This window comes from Elephantulus edwardii, unplaced genomic scaffold, assembly GCF_000299155.1.
Source record: "Elephantulus edwardii isolate Elephantulus edwardi_28Jun2011 unplaced genomic scaffold, EleEdw1.0 scaffold00246, whole genome shotgun sequence".
Classification (NCBI taxonomy): Eukaryota; Metazoa; Chordata; class Mammalia; order Macroscelidea; family Macroscelididae; genus Elephantulus; species Elephantulus edwardii.
In genome coordinates, this window is record NW_006399996.1 from 3,229,995 (window position 1) to 3,243,312 (window position 13,318).

Below are 13,318 nucleotides of genomic sequence, written 5' to 3' on the forward strand. Positions count from 1 at the left end.
GTCAATTGGCTTGTTTGTTTTTCTTCTGCAAAGTGGCTATAATGGCAGGAAATTCTCTTGCCAATTCAAAGGCATGACAGTGCCCCCTGTGATAGAATAAATAAAAAATAACTTGAGCAGGTCTGTACAGGTTTCTACCTCTGTGTCTATTCACTCTTTCATGCCAAGTCCCATACAGCACGGGGGCTACTGGGGGTCCTCATGCTCCTGGAACTTTCATTATATTGGAGAAGAAAAAGAAATCAGAAAATAATATTATTTCAAATGATTATAAGGCTGTGAAGGCCTGGGGCAGAGATTGCAGTGGAAGCAATGGCCTGACAATGACTTCAGAAAGAAGTGCTGCTTACTGTCGGTGGTCAGATAGGATCTCTACAAGGAGGTGATGTTTGAGCCTAGCTTCAGCAACAAGAGACCAGCCATGAAAAAGTGTGGACCAGTCCAGGAATTGCAAAAGCTATGATGGTGGGAGCTTAGAAAAAGACCCCCAGTGTACAGAAAGGGCACTTGTACCTGCCTCGTTCAAAATTAGGAAAGAAGTGTGTCAGGGATGCATCCCATCTCCATACTTTTTCAGTCTATACACAAACAGATCATTCAAGAGGCTGGACTTTATGAGGAGGAATGTGACATCAGGATTGGAGGAAGACTCATCAACAACCTGCATTATGAAGATGACACAACCTTGCTTGTTGAAATTGAGGAGGAACTAAAGTGTTTACTATAAAAGGTCAAGAAATACAATCTTCAGTATGGACTGAAACTCAACATCAAGAAGACAAAGATTGGGGAGGGCCTCGCAGTCGGACCGGCTGCTGAGACGAACGCTTCAGTTGGGCAGTCTACACATATCATGGGGAGATAGACGCTGCTGCCTTTGATTGGCCTTGGCCCTCACAGCTCTAAAAAGAAACAGGATCTTGATAAACTCTATGAGCTGAAGTCCAAAGCACGGCAGATTATGAACCAGTTTGGCCCCTCAGCCATAATCAACCTCTCCAATTTCTCATCTATAAAACCGGAACCAGCCAGCACCCCTCCACAAGGCTCCATGGCCAATAGCACTACTGTGGTAAAGATACCAAGCACTCCTGGCACAGGAGGTCGACTCAGTCCTGAAAGCAACCAGGTATTAACGAAGAAGAAATTGCAAGACTTGGTAAGAGAAGTGGATCCCAATGAACAGTTGGATGAAGATGTAGAGGAGATGCTGCTACAGATTGCCGACGATTTCATTGAGAATGTAGTGACAGCAGCCTGCCAGCTTGCCAGGCATCGCAAGTCCAGCACCCTAGAGGTGAAAGATGTCCAGTTGCACCTAGAGCGCCAGTGGAACATGTGGATCACAGGTTTTGGCTCAGAAGAAATTCGACCCTACAAAAAAGCTTGCACCACAGAAGCTCACAAACAGAGAATGGCATTGATCCGGAAAACAACCAAGAAATAACATACGGAGAGGTCGGGAAATGGACAACAGTGCATTTGGAATTTGGAGATACTTGAGCTGAGGCCTCAGCCATCTCATCCGTGGAGTCTTTTTTTAATGCTTTACAGAGAAGCATATATTTTTTATTAACAGTGCAGCAATATCTATAATGACTGAGAGGATCTGCCAAAAGAATAAAGCCTCCTACCCCAACTTCCAGTCCCTCTTGCCTGCCGTCTCAAAGAGGTGGAATATTTCTTCCAGAGAAGATTTTTCTTTGTGATTTATTATAGAAGTGATTGAATATGGAACAAAAAATTATGGTCTTTTTGGTGAGACAGTATTAGCAGGACATACAGAGGTTTTTGTTTCCTCCTTTCCTAGCCCTTCCTTGTACTTTGTAATGTCAGTGTTTATATGACTATGACTTTCATTTGCTTTTACAGAATAAAGAAGTTATTAATTAAAAAAAGAAGACAAAGATTATCAATATATTTAAAAAAATAAAAGAAAGAAAGAAGACAAAGTGTCTCACCACTGGTCCAACTGACAACATTATGATAAATGAAGAAGAGACTGAGATTGTTAGCAATTTCAACTTGCTCAGCTCCACAATCAACACCAGCAGTCAGGAAACTAAAAGATTTAATAACATTAGAAAAATCTGCCATCAGGGACTTCTCCAAAGTGCAAAAGAGCAATGATGTCAGTCTAGAGACTAAGGGCATAGTCTTCACAATTACTTGCAATGCATCAGAGAGCTGGACAACAACAAAGGATAACAGAAAAAAAAATTTATGCCTTTGAGTTGTGGTGCTGGAGAAGAGTAGTATTGAACATATACCATGGAATACCAGAACAAACCTGGTGAGGGTGAAACCAAGTTGCTCCTTAAAGGCAAGGATTTTGAAGCTCTATTTGACACAATTTAGGCACGGGGGAGGGCCCATTTGTTGCTAGGAGGGACCAGTCCTTGTAGAATGACATCATGCTTAGAAGGATAGAGGGACAGTGCAAGAGAGCACATAATAATGGAGTGATGAGGATAGACATGTCAGAGACAATGAAATTGGCTCAGGATAGGAAAGGGTTTAAAGCAATTGTGTATATGGTTACTATGAGTTGCAAGTGATTTGATGACATATTACAATCACCACCACCTAGTGAATTTGGAAAGTGGTGAAGATTGGAGGCAGATGTGGCCCCATAGAGGATCTTAAAGGCTACTGAAGGAGTTTCCATTTTTGTCGAAGAATAACTGAAAGTTTTGATTAGGAAATTATTCTGACCTACGTTTGTTTTTGTTTTGTTTTATTGTTCGTTGTGTACCATCAAATCGGATCTAACTGGCACAGGAGGAGATTGCTCTCCTTCTTTATGTGCTTTTGGGATTGCAACACAGCTTCTTGGATAGTGGTGCCTTTTGCTGAGATGGGGAGAATTGAGAAGGAAAAATGTTGAGAGAAATCAAGCATTCTTCATGGGTTGTGTTTGTTAAGATCTGTCTCAGACATTCAAGGGAAGTCTACAGGTAGGCTGGAAATAGGCAAGTTTGGGCCTGAGCTATTGGAGAGTCATAAGGATATAACTTCCCGCACCCCTTCATTAAAGAAACTGTTCAAAAGAATTTCTTTCCCAAAACAAACTTGAGAAATAGTGGTCGATTTCAATAGAAAAGAAAAGGCCAAGTTAAAATATGGAAGCAAATAGTTTTCATTTTGTGGAAGCTGAAATAAATGTACACATTCTTATCAAATACTTGTCCCAAGTGGCATTTTTTTCAAGCTTTTTAATCTTGAAAACCATTGAGTCTTAAAAGCTTGTAAATAACCATGGAAAGTGGAGCAGTTGGCCTCTATTTATTTGGAGCAATAGAAGGATCAGAAACAGGAAGAAGAAATGAAATAGCCTCCATCAATAGTTGCCTCTTTGCCAGAACTGTCTGGTCCTGGCTACCAATACAGAAGGCTTTAATCAAAGATGCTATAGAAGAATTTGATCAAAAGGAAGGAAATTTTAATAATCAAGGGAAATACAAAATAAAAGTAAAATTCTCATAAAATCCAAACTTTATGTGGCCACAAAGACTGGATGAACTCCCAAAACTACTTCCCTATGGTGATGTTTAGACTGTAAACCAAAAAATCCACTGTAATATTCCTAAAACCAAACAATAGTTTCTGATACTTAACTAGTAAAGCTTGTCTTGAGCACTATGTTCTTTTAAAATCAATCTGTATGGTATCAAACTGACAACAGCAGCTTGAAAAACTAGATAAGGGCAATGAGTTTCTGCTCATGGAGAGAAACAATTGGGGGGGTAAAAGAAAATGTCACCAACGTTGGACAAGAAGATGTTGAAATGATGTATTGTGTATATGTTGTTGTTATGTGTTGTCGAGTCGCCTGCAACTCATGGCAACCCTATGCACAACAGCCCTAAACCCTGCTCTATTCTGTGCCAATCTTATTGTCTCTGGCACACCTACCCTCATTACCCGAGTCACTGAATGAATCCATCTCATTGAGGGTCTTCCTCTTCTGTGCCATCTCTCCACTCTCCCAAGCATGATGTCCCTCTCCAAGGACTGGTCCCTCCTTGCAACATACCCAAAGTATGTCAGATGAAGCTTCAGAATCCTTGCCTTCAAGGAGCAGCCTGGTTTCACTCTCTTCAGGATGAACCTGTTCATTCTCTTAGCAGTCCATGGTATATTTAATACTCTTCTCCAGCACCACAGCTCAAAGGCATCAATTCTCCTTCTATCATCCCTAGACATTGTCCAGCTCTCTGGTGCATAGCAAATGATTGCAAAGACCATGGCCTTTATCAGGTGCACCTCAGTTTCCAGACTGACGTCATTGCTCTTCAGTACTTTGGAGAGCTGATTTTCCCAATGGAATACGTCTTTTAATTTTCTGGCTGCTGGTGCCAAGAATGTTGATTGTGGAGTCAAGCAAATGAAAGCTGTCAGCAATCTCAATCTCTTCACCATCCATTATGATGCTGCCAATCAGCCCAGTGTTGAGAATCTTTGTTTTCTTGATATTGAGCTTCAATCCATATTGAAGGCTGCAGTCTTTAACCTTCTGCAGCAAGCGCTTCAGGTCCTCCTCAGTTTCAGCAAGGAGGGTGTGTCATCTGCACAACGCAGATTGTTGATTAGTCTTCCTCCAATCCTGATGTCACATTTCTCCTCATAGAGCCCAGCCTCCTGGATAATCTGTCTGCATATAGATTGAAAATGTATGGGTATAGGATGCATCCCTGGAGTACACCCTTTCCAATTTTGAACCTGTAATGTTCCCTCGCTCTGTTCTGACGACTGCGTCCTGGTCCAAGTATAGGTTTTGCATAAGCACGATCAAGTGTTCTGGGATTCCCATTCTTCTCAGAGTCAGCCACAGTTTGTTGTGTACATATTCAACAATAACAATAAAGAAATCATTTATAAGGGGGAAGACTCTCTGTGGCCAGACTTCTCACTCTTTCTAATGTTTTTGTTTGTTTTTCTTCTTATCCCTGGTATCTCACTTTGCCTTTGGCCATTTTCTTTGTCTCTGGTTCATGTATGTTGGATAGTATCCATGCTGTACCAGAAGACCTTAATTTTTCTTTTCATTTAATTAAAACAAACAAAACCTCAAATTCATTGCCCTTCAGTCAGAACCAGCTCATAGCTGACGCTCCAGAGAGTTTTCAGAGGTTGTAAATCTCATAGTGGGAGTCTTGGTGGCTTAGTAGTGAGGAGTTGCACTACTAACCCAAAGCCCTGTGATTCGAATCCATCATCTGCTTTGCGCCAGAGCAAGATGGCTAATTTCCTCTCCTGCCTTTAAAAATCTACTGTGTAAGAATCTGCTCTCAATCCCGAAGGCACCAAGTTCGAGTCCACCAGCTGCTCCATGGGAGAAGGATGGGCAATCTCTTCCCATGTTATTACTACCTCTGAAACCCTCTGGAGGATCAGCTATGAGTTGATTGTAAAGAAAACAGCAACATAAATTCCCGGGGGAAGATTGCTCATCGTTCTCCTTCAGAAGAGTTGGTGGATTTGAACTCTCTCAGCATTAAGTTGGCAGCACAATCCCCTACTGATCCGGCCACCAAAACACCTTGTCTCTTCTTCTCCAGTCTCCATTTTCACATTATTTTTCCTCCATGTTGTTATGCACAGTGGAGTCAGAACTGATCTATAGCTGACCCTCCAGTAAATTTTCTGCAAATTATTTTGGTTGTGTGTCGTGGGGTTTTTTTCCCCCATATATTTTCTCTTGGCAATATTCAGGCATCCCACAGTTGCTGTCTCTGAAGTACCTTTCACAAAAACATTCCTATTAACTTTTAAAAATACTTTTAGGGTGCTAAGCTGCTTTGACTGAGTTTCCCTTCTTTTAAATTGTTTTCTATATATTCTGTAAGGCTTTAGTCATATTTTACCTAGAAAGACTCATAGATGACACAAAGCAGAAGTCACTTCCCAACAGGCCGCCAATAAATGGTTTTTAATGGTTGACACTGGAGTACCTTGATAGGGTGTATGTAGAAAGAAGACATTCAGGGCTTCAGATTGAGAACCTCAGAATTGACAAAGGATTAAAAAGTGATCAGAGAGCTAATATGGGGGGGGGGGTGGATGGAACTCCAGGGAATAAAATGGCCTAGAACCCAAGAAAAGAGTGTGTGAAGATGTTTGGGGTAGCGAAGGTGAAGATACAATAGCAATCAAGTTTAGCCTTTCGGAAGTCACATGGAATGGGGGGGAGGGGCATACAGACAACAGTATGGACAACTTTATTCTAAGTTCTGTTGTGAACAGAAAAATCTGTGTGGTGGCTTGTACAAGAAAGAGGTGAGTCTCTAGAGCCTGGTGACACTGATGTGGACGATCATGAGCCCAGCAGGAAAGACAGAAGGACCAACCAACACCTCTGGATGGAGGGGAGTGAGGAGGACTAGCCTCTCAGCCAGCTGGAGAAATCACTCTCTGGTAGCAGGTAGTGAGGCAGTAAGTGAAGACCAGCTTGGGGGCAGGAAGGACAAGGCAGTTTCTCTCCCATATTCTCAAAGAATGATGCAAGCTCCTCTAGAAAAATAGAGGATTATCAATTTTTTAAAAAAAAGAAAAAGAAAATCTGATTACAGGAGGTTTGAAGAGAGAGAAGGGGTGAAATGTCCATTGGAAGAGCAGAAAAAAAAATGAACTTTCTGGGCTAGGAGAGGAGAACTTGTAGGTGGGTTGAGTCTTTCCAGATGTGAGGTCAAGGATTTCAGACACAAAGGCCAACTCACCGGGAAGTGAGTGAAACTTAATATTCAGGACTTCTCACTTCCACAAATTTCTGGAAGGATTCCACCAGAATGTTTATGTGCTGCACTCTCCTGTCTAATTGGAAAAGGTAAAATATTTTCCCTGCAAATTAAAGATTATTGTGTCTCTGGTTTTGGCTTCCCTTTTGTCTTTTAAGAGGGTGGGAATTTAAAAGTTAACCTGCTAATGGGAAAGGCCTTCATGTTTATTCAGGAGAGGAAGAGATTTTAGGGTCTGGCCTATGTGGAAGGGATTAGGATGATTCATATTCATCTTCTAATGTTAAGGTGATTGTGGCATTTTGAACCTCTAGTTACTGAATGGTCTGCTGAAATAACAAACAGATATGTCATGTGCAAAAGTGCAGCCAGAGTGCTCCTTGGAGGCAAGGATGACAAAACTTCATCTTTCATACTTTGGACATGTAGTGAGACAAGGCTATCCTAGAAAGGATATCATACTCAGGAAGATGGAGGTTCAAAGAAGGAGAGGAAGATGGATTTGACACAGTGACTTCAGCAATGGGCTCTAGTGTGTTGGAGATTGTGAGGAGGTCACAAGATTGGGCAGGGTTCAGGTTGGCTTTTCATAGTCGCTGAGTCATACTCAACTTGATAGCACCAACAACAGCTATGGAGGACTTCTAGTAGTGTACTGAGCTACATGTTTCACTAATGGCAAGGCCAGCGGTTCAAATCCACAAGCTGTTCCAGTACCAAGATGGTAATGAATTTAGTTATGGAGACAGGTACGTGGGTGCAGTTTGCTCTCAGCTACTAATCTAATGATTAGTGGTTAAACCCCACCATGGAATAAAGGCCTATCAAACTAATTTCCTAAAAGTTAAGTTTCAGTTACTTCCATAAACCTTTGGAAGAAACCTAATTTTACAGTCTAACTCTGGAAAACTTGCAGCTAGTAATGAGAGAAGTTGTCTCTGCTTCCACTATCTTAAAGAAGCTCATTGCTGGAGAGGAGAGGACTAGTTATGCAGGCGAAAGACATAATATTTGCATTTAGTGTGTTATGTTCCTGTGATTCACAGTCATTTTCATACATAGTTACGTTAGACTGGTGAGGGACATGTCCACTCACCTTTGTGATGTGAGGGTCTGAGGTCGGACAATGATGAGTCTATGTCGCATGAATGTGCCAAATGACTCTTGCCACTGCAGGGACATGAGAAGAAACAAGACTTAAAATAGGAAGAGCCGAAAGTTAGTCTGTGAAAGTATTACAGAGGGTATGAGGCAATTGTGTACTGTTGAGTCAGAACCGACCCATAGCTGGTCCTCCACCAGGTTTTCAGAGGCAGTAAATCGAACGGGACGAGATTACCCATCTTTCTCCCATAGAGCAACTGATGGACTTGAACAATGTACTTCTCTGTGTTGGCAATGCAGTTCATTCAAATATGATTTTTCTGGGCTTTGTGACTTTTGTCAGCTTTTTAAATTTGCAAGTTGTTGGGGTCTCTTTTTTTTTATCCTAAATATTCATTTTTTAAAATAAATTCTATGGGATTTTCTCCTCTTAAATATTCCCCTTAAAATTACATATGCTTCAATATCCCACAACTTAGAGTTTTATCGCAAAACTTAGAGTTTTTGCCTCAGAGTGGGACAGGTAGCTGAGTTGGGTGATGTTTCCTCCAGCTCACTGCTCCAGGGCAGCTGTGACCAGGGGAGGACATCTCTGAGGGGCTGACTGGTGTCTGAGTACTTTGCCCAACCCTGGGTCAGCATGGACCTGTGAAACTGTGTCTTTACATTGTTGGTGTCTTTGTACATTGCAGCTGATTGGTGAATATTTGGTGTCTGAGCTTCCACCCCCTGGCTTCGTTCCCAGCCACTTTGTGGTATTGGGGCAGGAAGCTTATGTCCCATTCATGCTGGTCCCCAACCCTCAGGGGGCAGGGAAGGAACAGAAACAGCACAGCTGGTCAGATAGGCCAGCTTCCCCTCCCCTGCTGTGGTGTTTTCTTAGACCTCAATTCCCAGCCTCAGCTCTTCCCGGGGTCGGTTTTTCAAGTGGGCTTCCTAGAAGCCTCTGGGTCCTAGGTTGAGAAGAGATCCCTGGGGGACTGCGTCCTGGTGGTTTTATGAGGGGGGAGGGGGAAGGGAAGGAGGACCAGGCCCTAGTCCAAGGGAAGAACTTGGGTAGAAGACCTCTAGGCCCACAAGCCAAACTCTGATCCTGCCCTCTTTCACCTCCTTGGGTCAAAGCTCATTGTTGTTGGAATTGCTGGAGCTGGAATTAACTGGAGGCAGTAAGACACCAGAGGTCCCTATCAGCTCTGCCTCTAGCATTGCCCTGAGCCTTGATGCCAAAGCTAAAGTAGCCTCCTTGTGGCCAGGAAGATAGTGAAGACCCAGGCAAAATAGAGTCGTGAGTGACACAGTGACACTTCTGAAAGCATGGAATTCATATTCATCCATTCATATTCATTCTCTCTCTCTCTCTCTCTTTCTCACATACTCTGGGCTTGGAGCTCCAATCCTGAAGGCATGTAGTTCTAATCCACCAGCTCTTCCATGAGTGATGTATGGATAATCTCCTTTCCTTTGATTTCAGCCTCTACAAACCCACCATAGGTTGGTTCCAACTGCATGGTACACAACAACAATGGATTTGGTGTCCATTCTAGGCAAGATTCTAGCCCTCACATATCATACATTCTCTTTCTAAAGGTGGGGGCTAGTTGGTATACTTTGGACATGTGAGGAGAGACCGGTCCTTGGAGAGGGACATCATGCTTGGTAAGGTGAAGGGACAGCCTGGGAGGAGAAGGCCATCTATGAGGTGGATTGATTCAGTGACTGGGGTAATCAGAATTGGTGTATCAAGATAGTGCGATTAGCACAGGACAGAGCAGAGTTTAGGGCTGTTGTTCATAGGATCATTATGAGTCTCGATGGCACATAACAACAACAATAACAACTCCACATCCGTTCACCATCAGAAGTTCTTTGAGGCAATGCCTTGAGCCTTTGCCAGCTAGAGAATGGAACCATTAGTCTTGCCTGTCCTGTGGCTGGTCCCACACAGTGAGGTCTAACTGACCATTGAACCAGCCTCTGACCACAGTCATCTTGTTATCTCATTTACCGTCAGCCACGGGTGACAGTCGCAAAGCTACATCTGTTAACAGCTAGAGTGGTTCTTCCTGTCCAAATGCCCAAGAGCCAGCAGAGAATGCATGGGCCAAACATCATTGCTGTGGAAATATGACATAACCATCATTTGTCAGATAGTGATGTAATGGGGAGGGAAATGAAGCAGAAAGAGGGGGTTGGAAATGGGAATTGCAATTTAAAAAATTATCCATTCATTATTGCACATTTTCTTCCCTCCTCCTCCTCCTCCTCCAGTCCACTTTGTGATAAACCTTTGTTCCAGATTGTTGTCATACATATAATGTCTAATCATACATTCCTTTCAGGTCATTCTTCCCCTCATCTGTTCCAATGCAGTGTTCCTCCTCTATCCACTCTTTTTCTTTCTTTTTTTAAATTTTTTTTAATTGTATTATTTTTACATGTACCATCAAATCAGATCTGACTGATACAGGAGGAGATTGCCACCTCCTTCTCCAGCAGAGCATCTGGTGGATTTGAACCACCTAACAACAACAACCACCACCTCTGGGATTGCAGTGCAGCGTTTTGCCACTAGGCCACCAGAGTTCCCTTATCCACTCTTTTTCTATTCTCTTTCAGTTTTAATTTTTTGGGTTTTTTTTTCCCAATTTTTGTTTTATAAGGAGGATTTGAGAATGCAAGGAGTTAGGTAGTGCTGGAAGTGGAGGAACAAGGGCAGGACCTGTCAGAGGTGAAAGCAGACAGATAAAGCTGCAGGACATGCTAGGGCATAGCAAGCTTTGGTGGCATAGTAGATTAGAAGTTGTACACCTAGTCCAGTAGTGACCATTCTCTAGGGGTTCGAGTCCACCAGCTGCCCAGAAGAGAGAAGAAAAGGATGGGAGAAAAAACCCAGCAATGGATGAACGGGTAAGGAAACTAGTATTTTCACACAATTGTGTATGAAAGTAGCACGAGAAATTGAAGTACTGCACCATGAATCAATGCCCCAGTTGCCCCATGGCAGAAAGATGGAAACTCTCCATCAGAGCAAAAACCCACTTGGGAGTCAGCTCTGACAGTTCCTACCTGAAATGAAATGAGTTTTGAGGTTGTTTTTTTTTTTTCATTTTCTAGGTCATTGTCAGGATTTTGTCTTTTACCCTGAGTGAGAGATGAAAACCCACTAAAGGACCTTTTGCTTTATTTTTGGAACTTTCCCCCATATACTCTCAAACTTTCAGAAAAGTTTCAAGAATTGTACATTTCCACTCCCTCAGATCCATGAATTGTTTACATTTGCTCCACTCGATTTATCATTTCATTACAAATATTATGCACACATAAAATATGTTTCCCGCTTGGAAACATTTGGAGAGAAATTGGAAACAACGACTCTTACTCCTGATCTTAAGTGCGTGTTTCCGAAGAATAAAGATATTCATGGAGTAACAGTAAACAATAGTAGAATTATGAAAATAAGTAAATTAAAATTGGTATAATATTGTGCATTCCCGGTGGGAATGTAAAATGGTACAGCTGCTGTGGAAAACAGTTGGCGATTTGTTAAAAAGTTAGGCATATAAAAATCCAAAGAAACAGCAATGGTCTAATAGTTATAGAAGAAATTGGTATATTCACATAATGGTACCTTAAAGCAGCATTGAAAAATGATCAAGAATCTGGCAATCCCAGAGGTGCACAGTTCAAATCCACCAGAGGCCCTGCTGGAGAAGGAGGGGCAGTCTCTTCCTGTACCAGTCAGATCTAATTTGATGGTACACACACACACACAAATAAGAACAAAAATAAAATTTTTAAAAATGGTCAAGAATCTGAAAAGTACTGCACGTGATTTTTACTGAGTGTCATAAACTCAACTCAACTTATTGCTATCAAGTTGGAATCAACTCATAGCTGACTCTCCAGAAGGTTTTCAGAAGCTATAAATCACACGAGGGGAGATTGGGCGTCTTTCTCGCCCGGAGCCCCGGGTGGATTCCGGGATTCTCCCAGGACCTGAGAGTAACTGTCTTTGGTTTAGCTGTGTAGCTCCATATTCATTAAGCCGCTAGAGTCTCAAGAGACCCCCAATCAGTCACAAAAGAACAACTACAGATCACTAATGTAGAGAACCAAGGGCGGGGGCGGGGTGGGGGGAGAAAGCTAAGGGAAGGTTTATACACAGAATCAGACTTGGGGTTTGACGCATGAAAAGTGAGAGGGACAGATTAAAAAAAAAAAAAAAGGTATCCAGTTCATAAAAAAGAAAAGTTTTCTAAGCGCAAAAGAGGAAGACCCTGGATGGGATGGATTGATTCAGTGACTGGTTGGTGTAATGGATGTAGGTGTGTCATGGCACAGGATAGAGCAGGGTTTAGCGCTGTTGTTCATAGGGTTGCTATGAGTCGCAGGCGACTCAACCGCACATAGCAACAAGTTGTTGGGGTGTTCTTTCTATTGCAGCAAACCCCTTCTACCACTGCTCCAGTGGTCCCTTCTCCTCTTTTGTTCTTTTTTCCAAACAAAGAGCGGGGGAAGCTAAGCACAGACTTACCATATAATCCAATATTTCTATTCCTAAGTAGACATCCAAGAAATCAATTTGAAAGGAAGGTCTTAAATGGATACTTACACTCCAGTGTTCACTGCAGTACTATTCACAGCAGCTAGAAAGGTAGAAACAACTCAAGAGCCCCATTAACTGGTGAATGAATAAACCAGATGTAGTAGTTACATACATACAGTGGAATTTTACTCAGCCAAAAAGAGAAATGAATTTCTGAGGAATGCTACAAGGTTGAACTTTGAAAACATGATGCTGAGTGAAATAAATCAGACAGAAAAAGACAAGTATGTCCTGGAGAGGACGAAACTAAGTTGCTTCTTGGAGACTAGGATTTTGAAGCTGTTTCACGTATTTTAGGCACCTGGCCAGGAGGGACCAGTCATTGATGGAGAAGGACATCATTCTTGCTAGCGAGGGCAGGAGAGAAAGACCCTAGATGCGATGGACTGACACAGTATTTGTGGCAACGAGGGTAGGTGCTTCAGGGACAGTGAAATCGGCTCAAGATCAACAGGGCGCAGAGCTATTGTGCCTGTAGTGTCACTATGAGTTGTAGTCAGTTCGAGGGCACATAAAAACAAACAATAGGCAAATATATTCTAACTAGTAGGTTAAAGGGAAATGATTAGTAAGGTAAGGAAAAATGGGAAAGGGAAAGTATTCATTAAAGGGTACTGAATCTGATAATTTTTAAAAAATGGAAGTGCATAATGGCAATGGTTGCGCAAGATGGTGCCTTTAGTTAATATCCCTGAATCACACATGTAAAAATGTTAGAAATATTTTGTTACATAGATTTCATCACACAGATTTTATTCATTTCATATTTAACTCATGTAGTATTTTGTTACATAGATTTCATTATCATTCCTATATGTTGTTGTTGGTTTTGTTATGTGCCTGCGACTCAGTGACCCTATGTACAACAGCC

At 42.1% G+C, this 13,318-nt stretch overlaps 1 protein-coding gene across 1 annotated transcript; it reads left to right on the forward strand.

Annotated features, from left to right (window-relative positions):
- The first annotated feature begins 961 nt into the window (after positions 1-961).
- On the forward strand, positions 962-1,447 carry LOC102870352 (transcription initiation factor TFIID subunit 12-like). The gene has a single exon (XM_006899151.1). The coding sequence runs from the start codon at positions 962-964 to the stop codon at positions 1,445-1,447; it is 486 nt and encodes a 161-aa protein (XP_006899213.1).
- The last annotated feature ends 11,871 nt before the right edge of the window (positions 1,448-13,318 follow it).

Coding starts and splice junctions, on each gene's coding strand:
- LOC102870352 (XM_006899151.1), top strand. CDS start 962: ATGAACCAGTTTGGCCCCTCAGCCATAATCAACCTCTCCAATTTCTCA.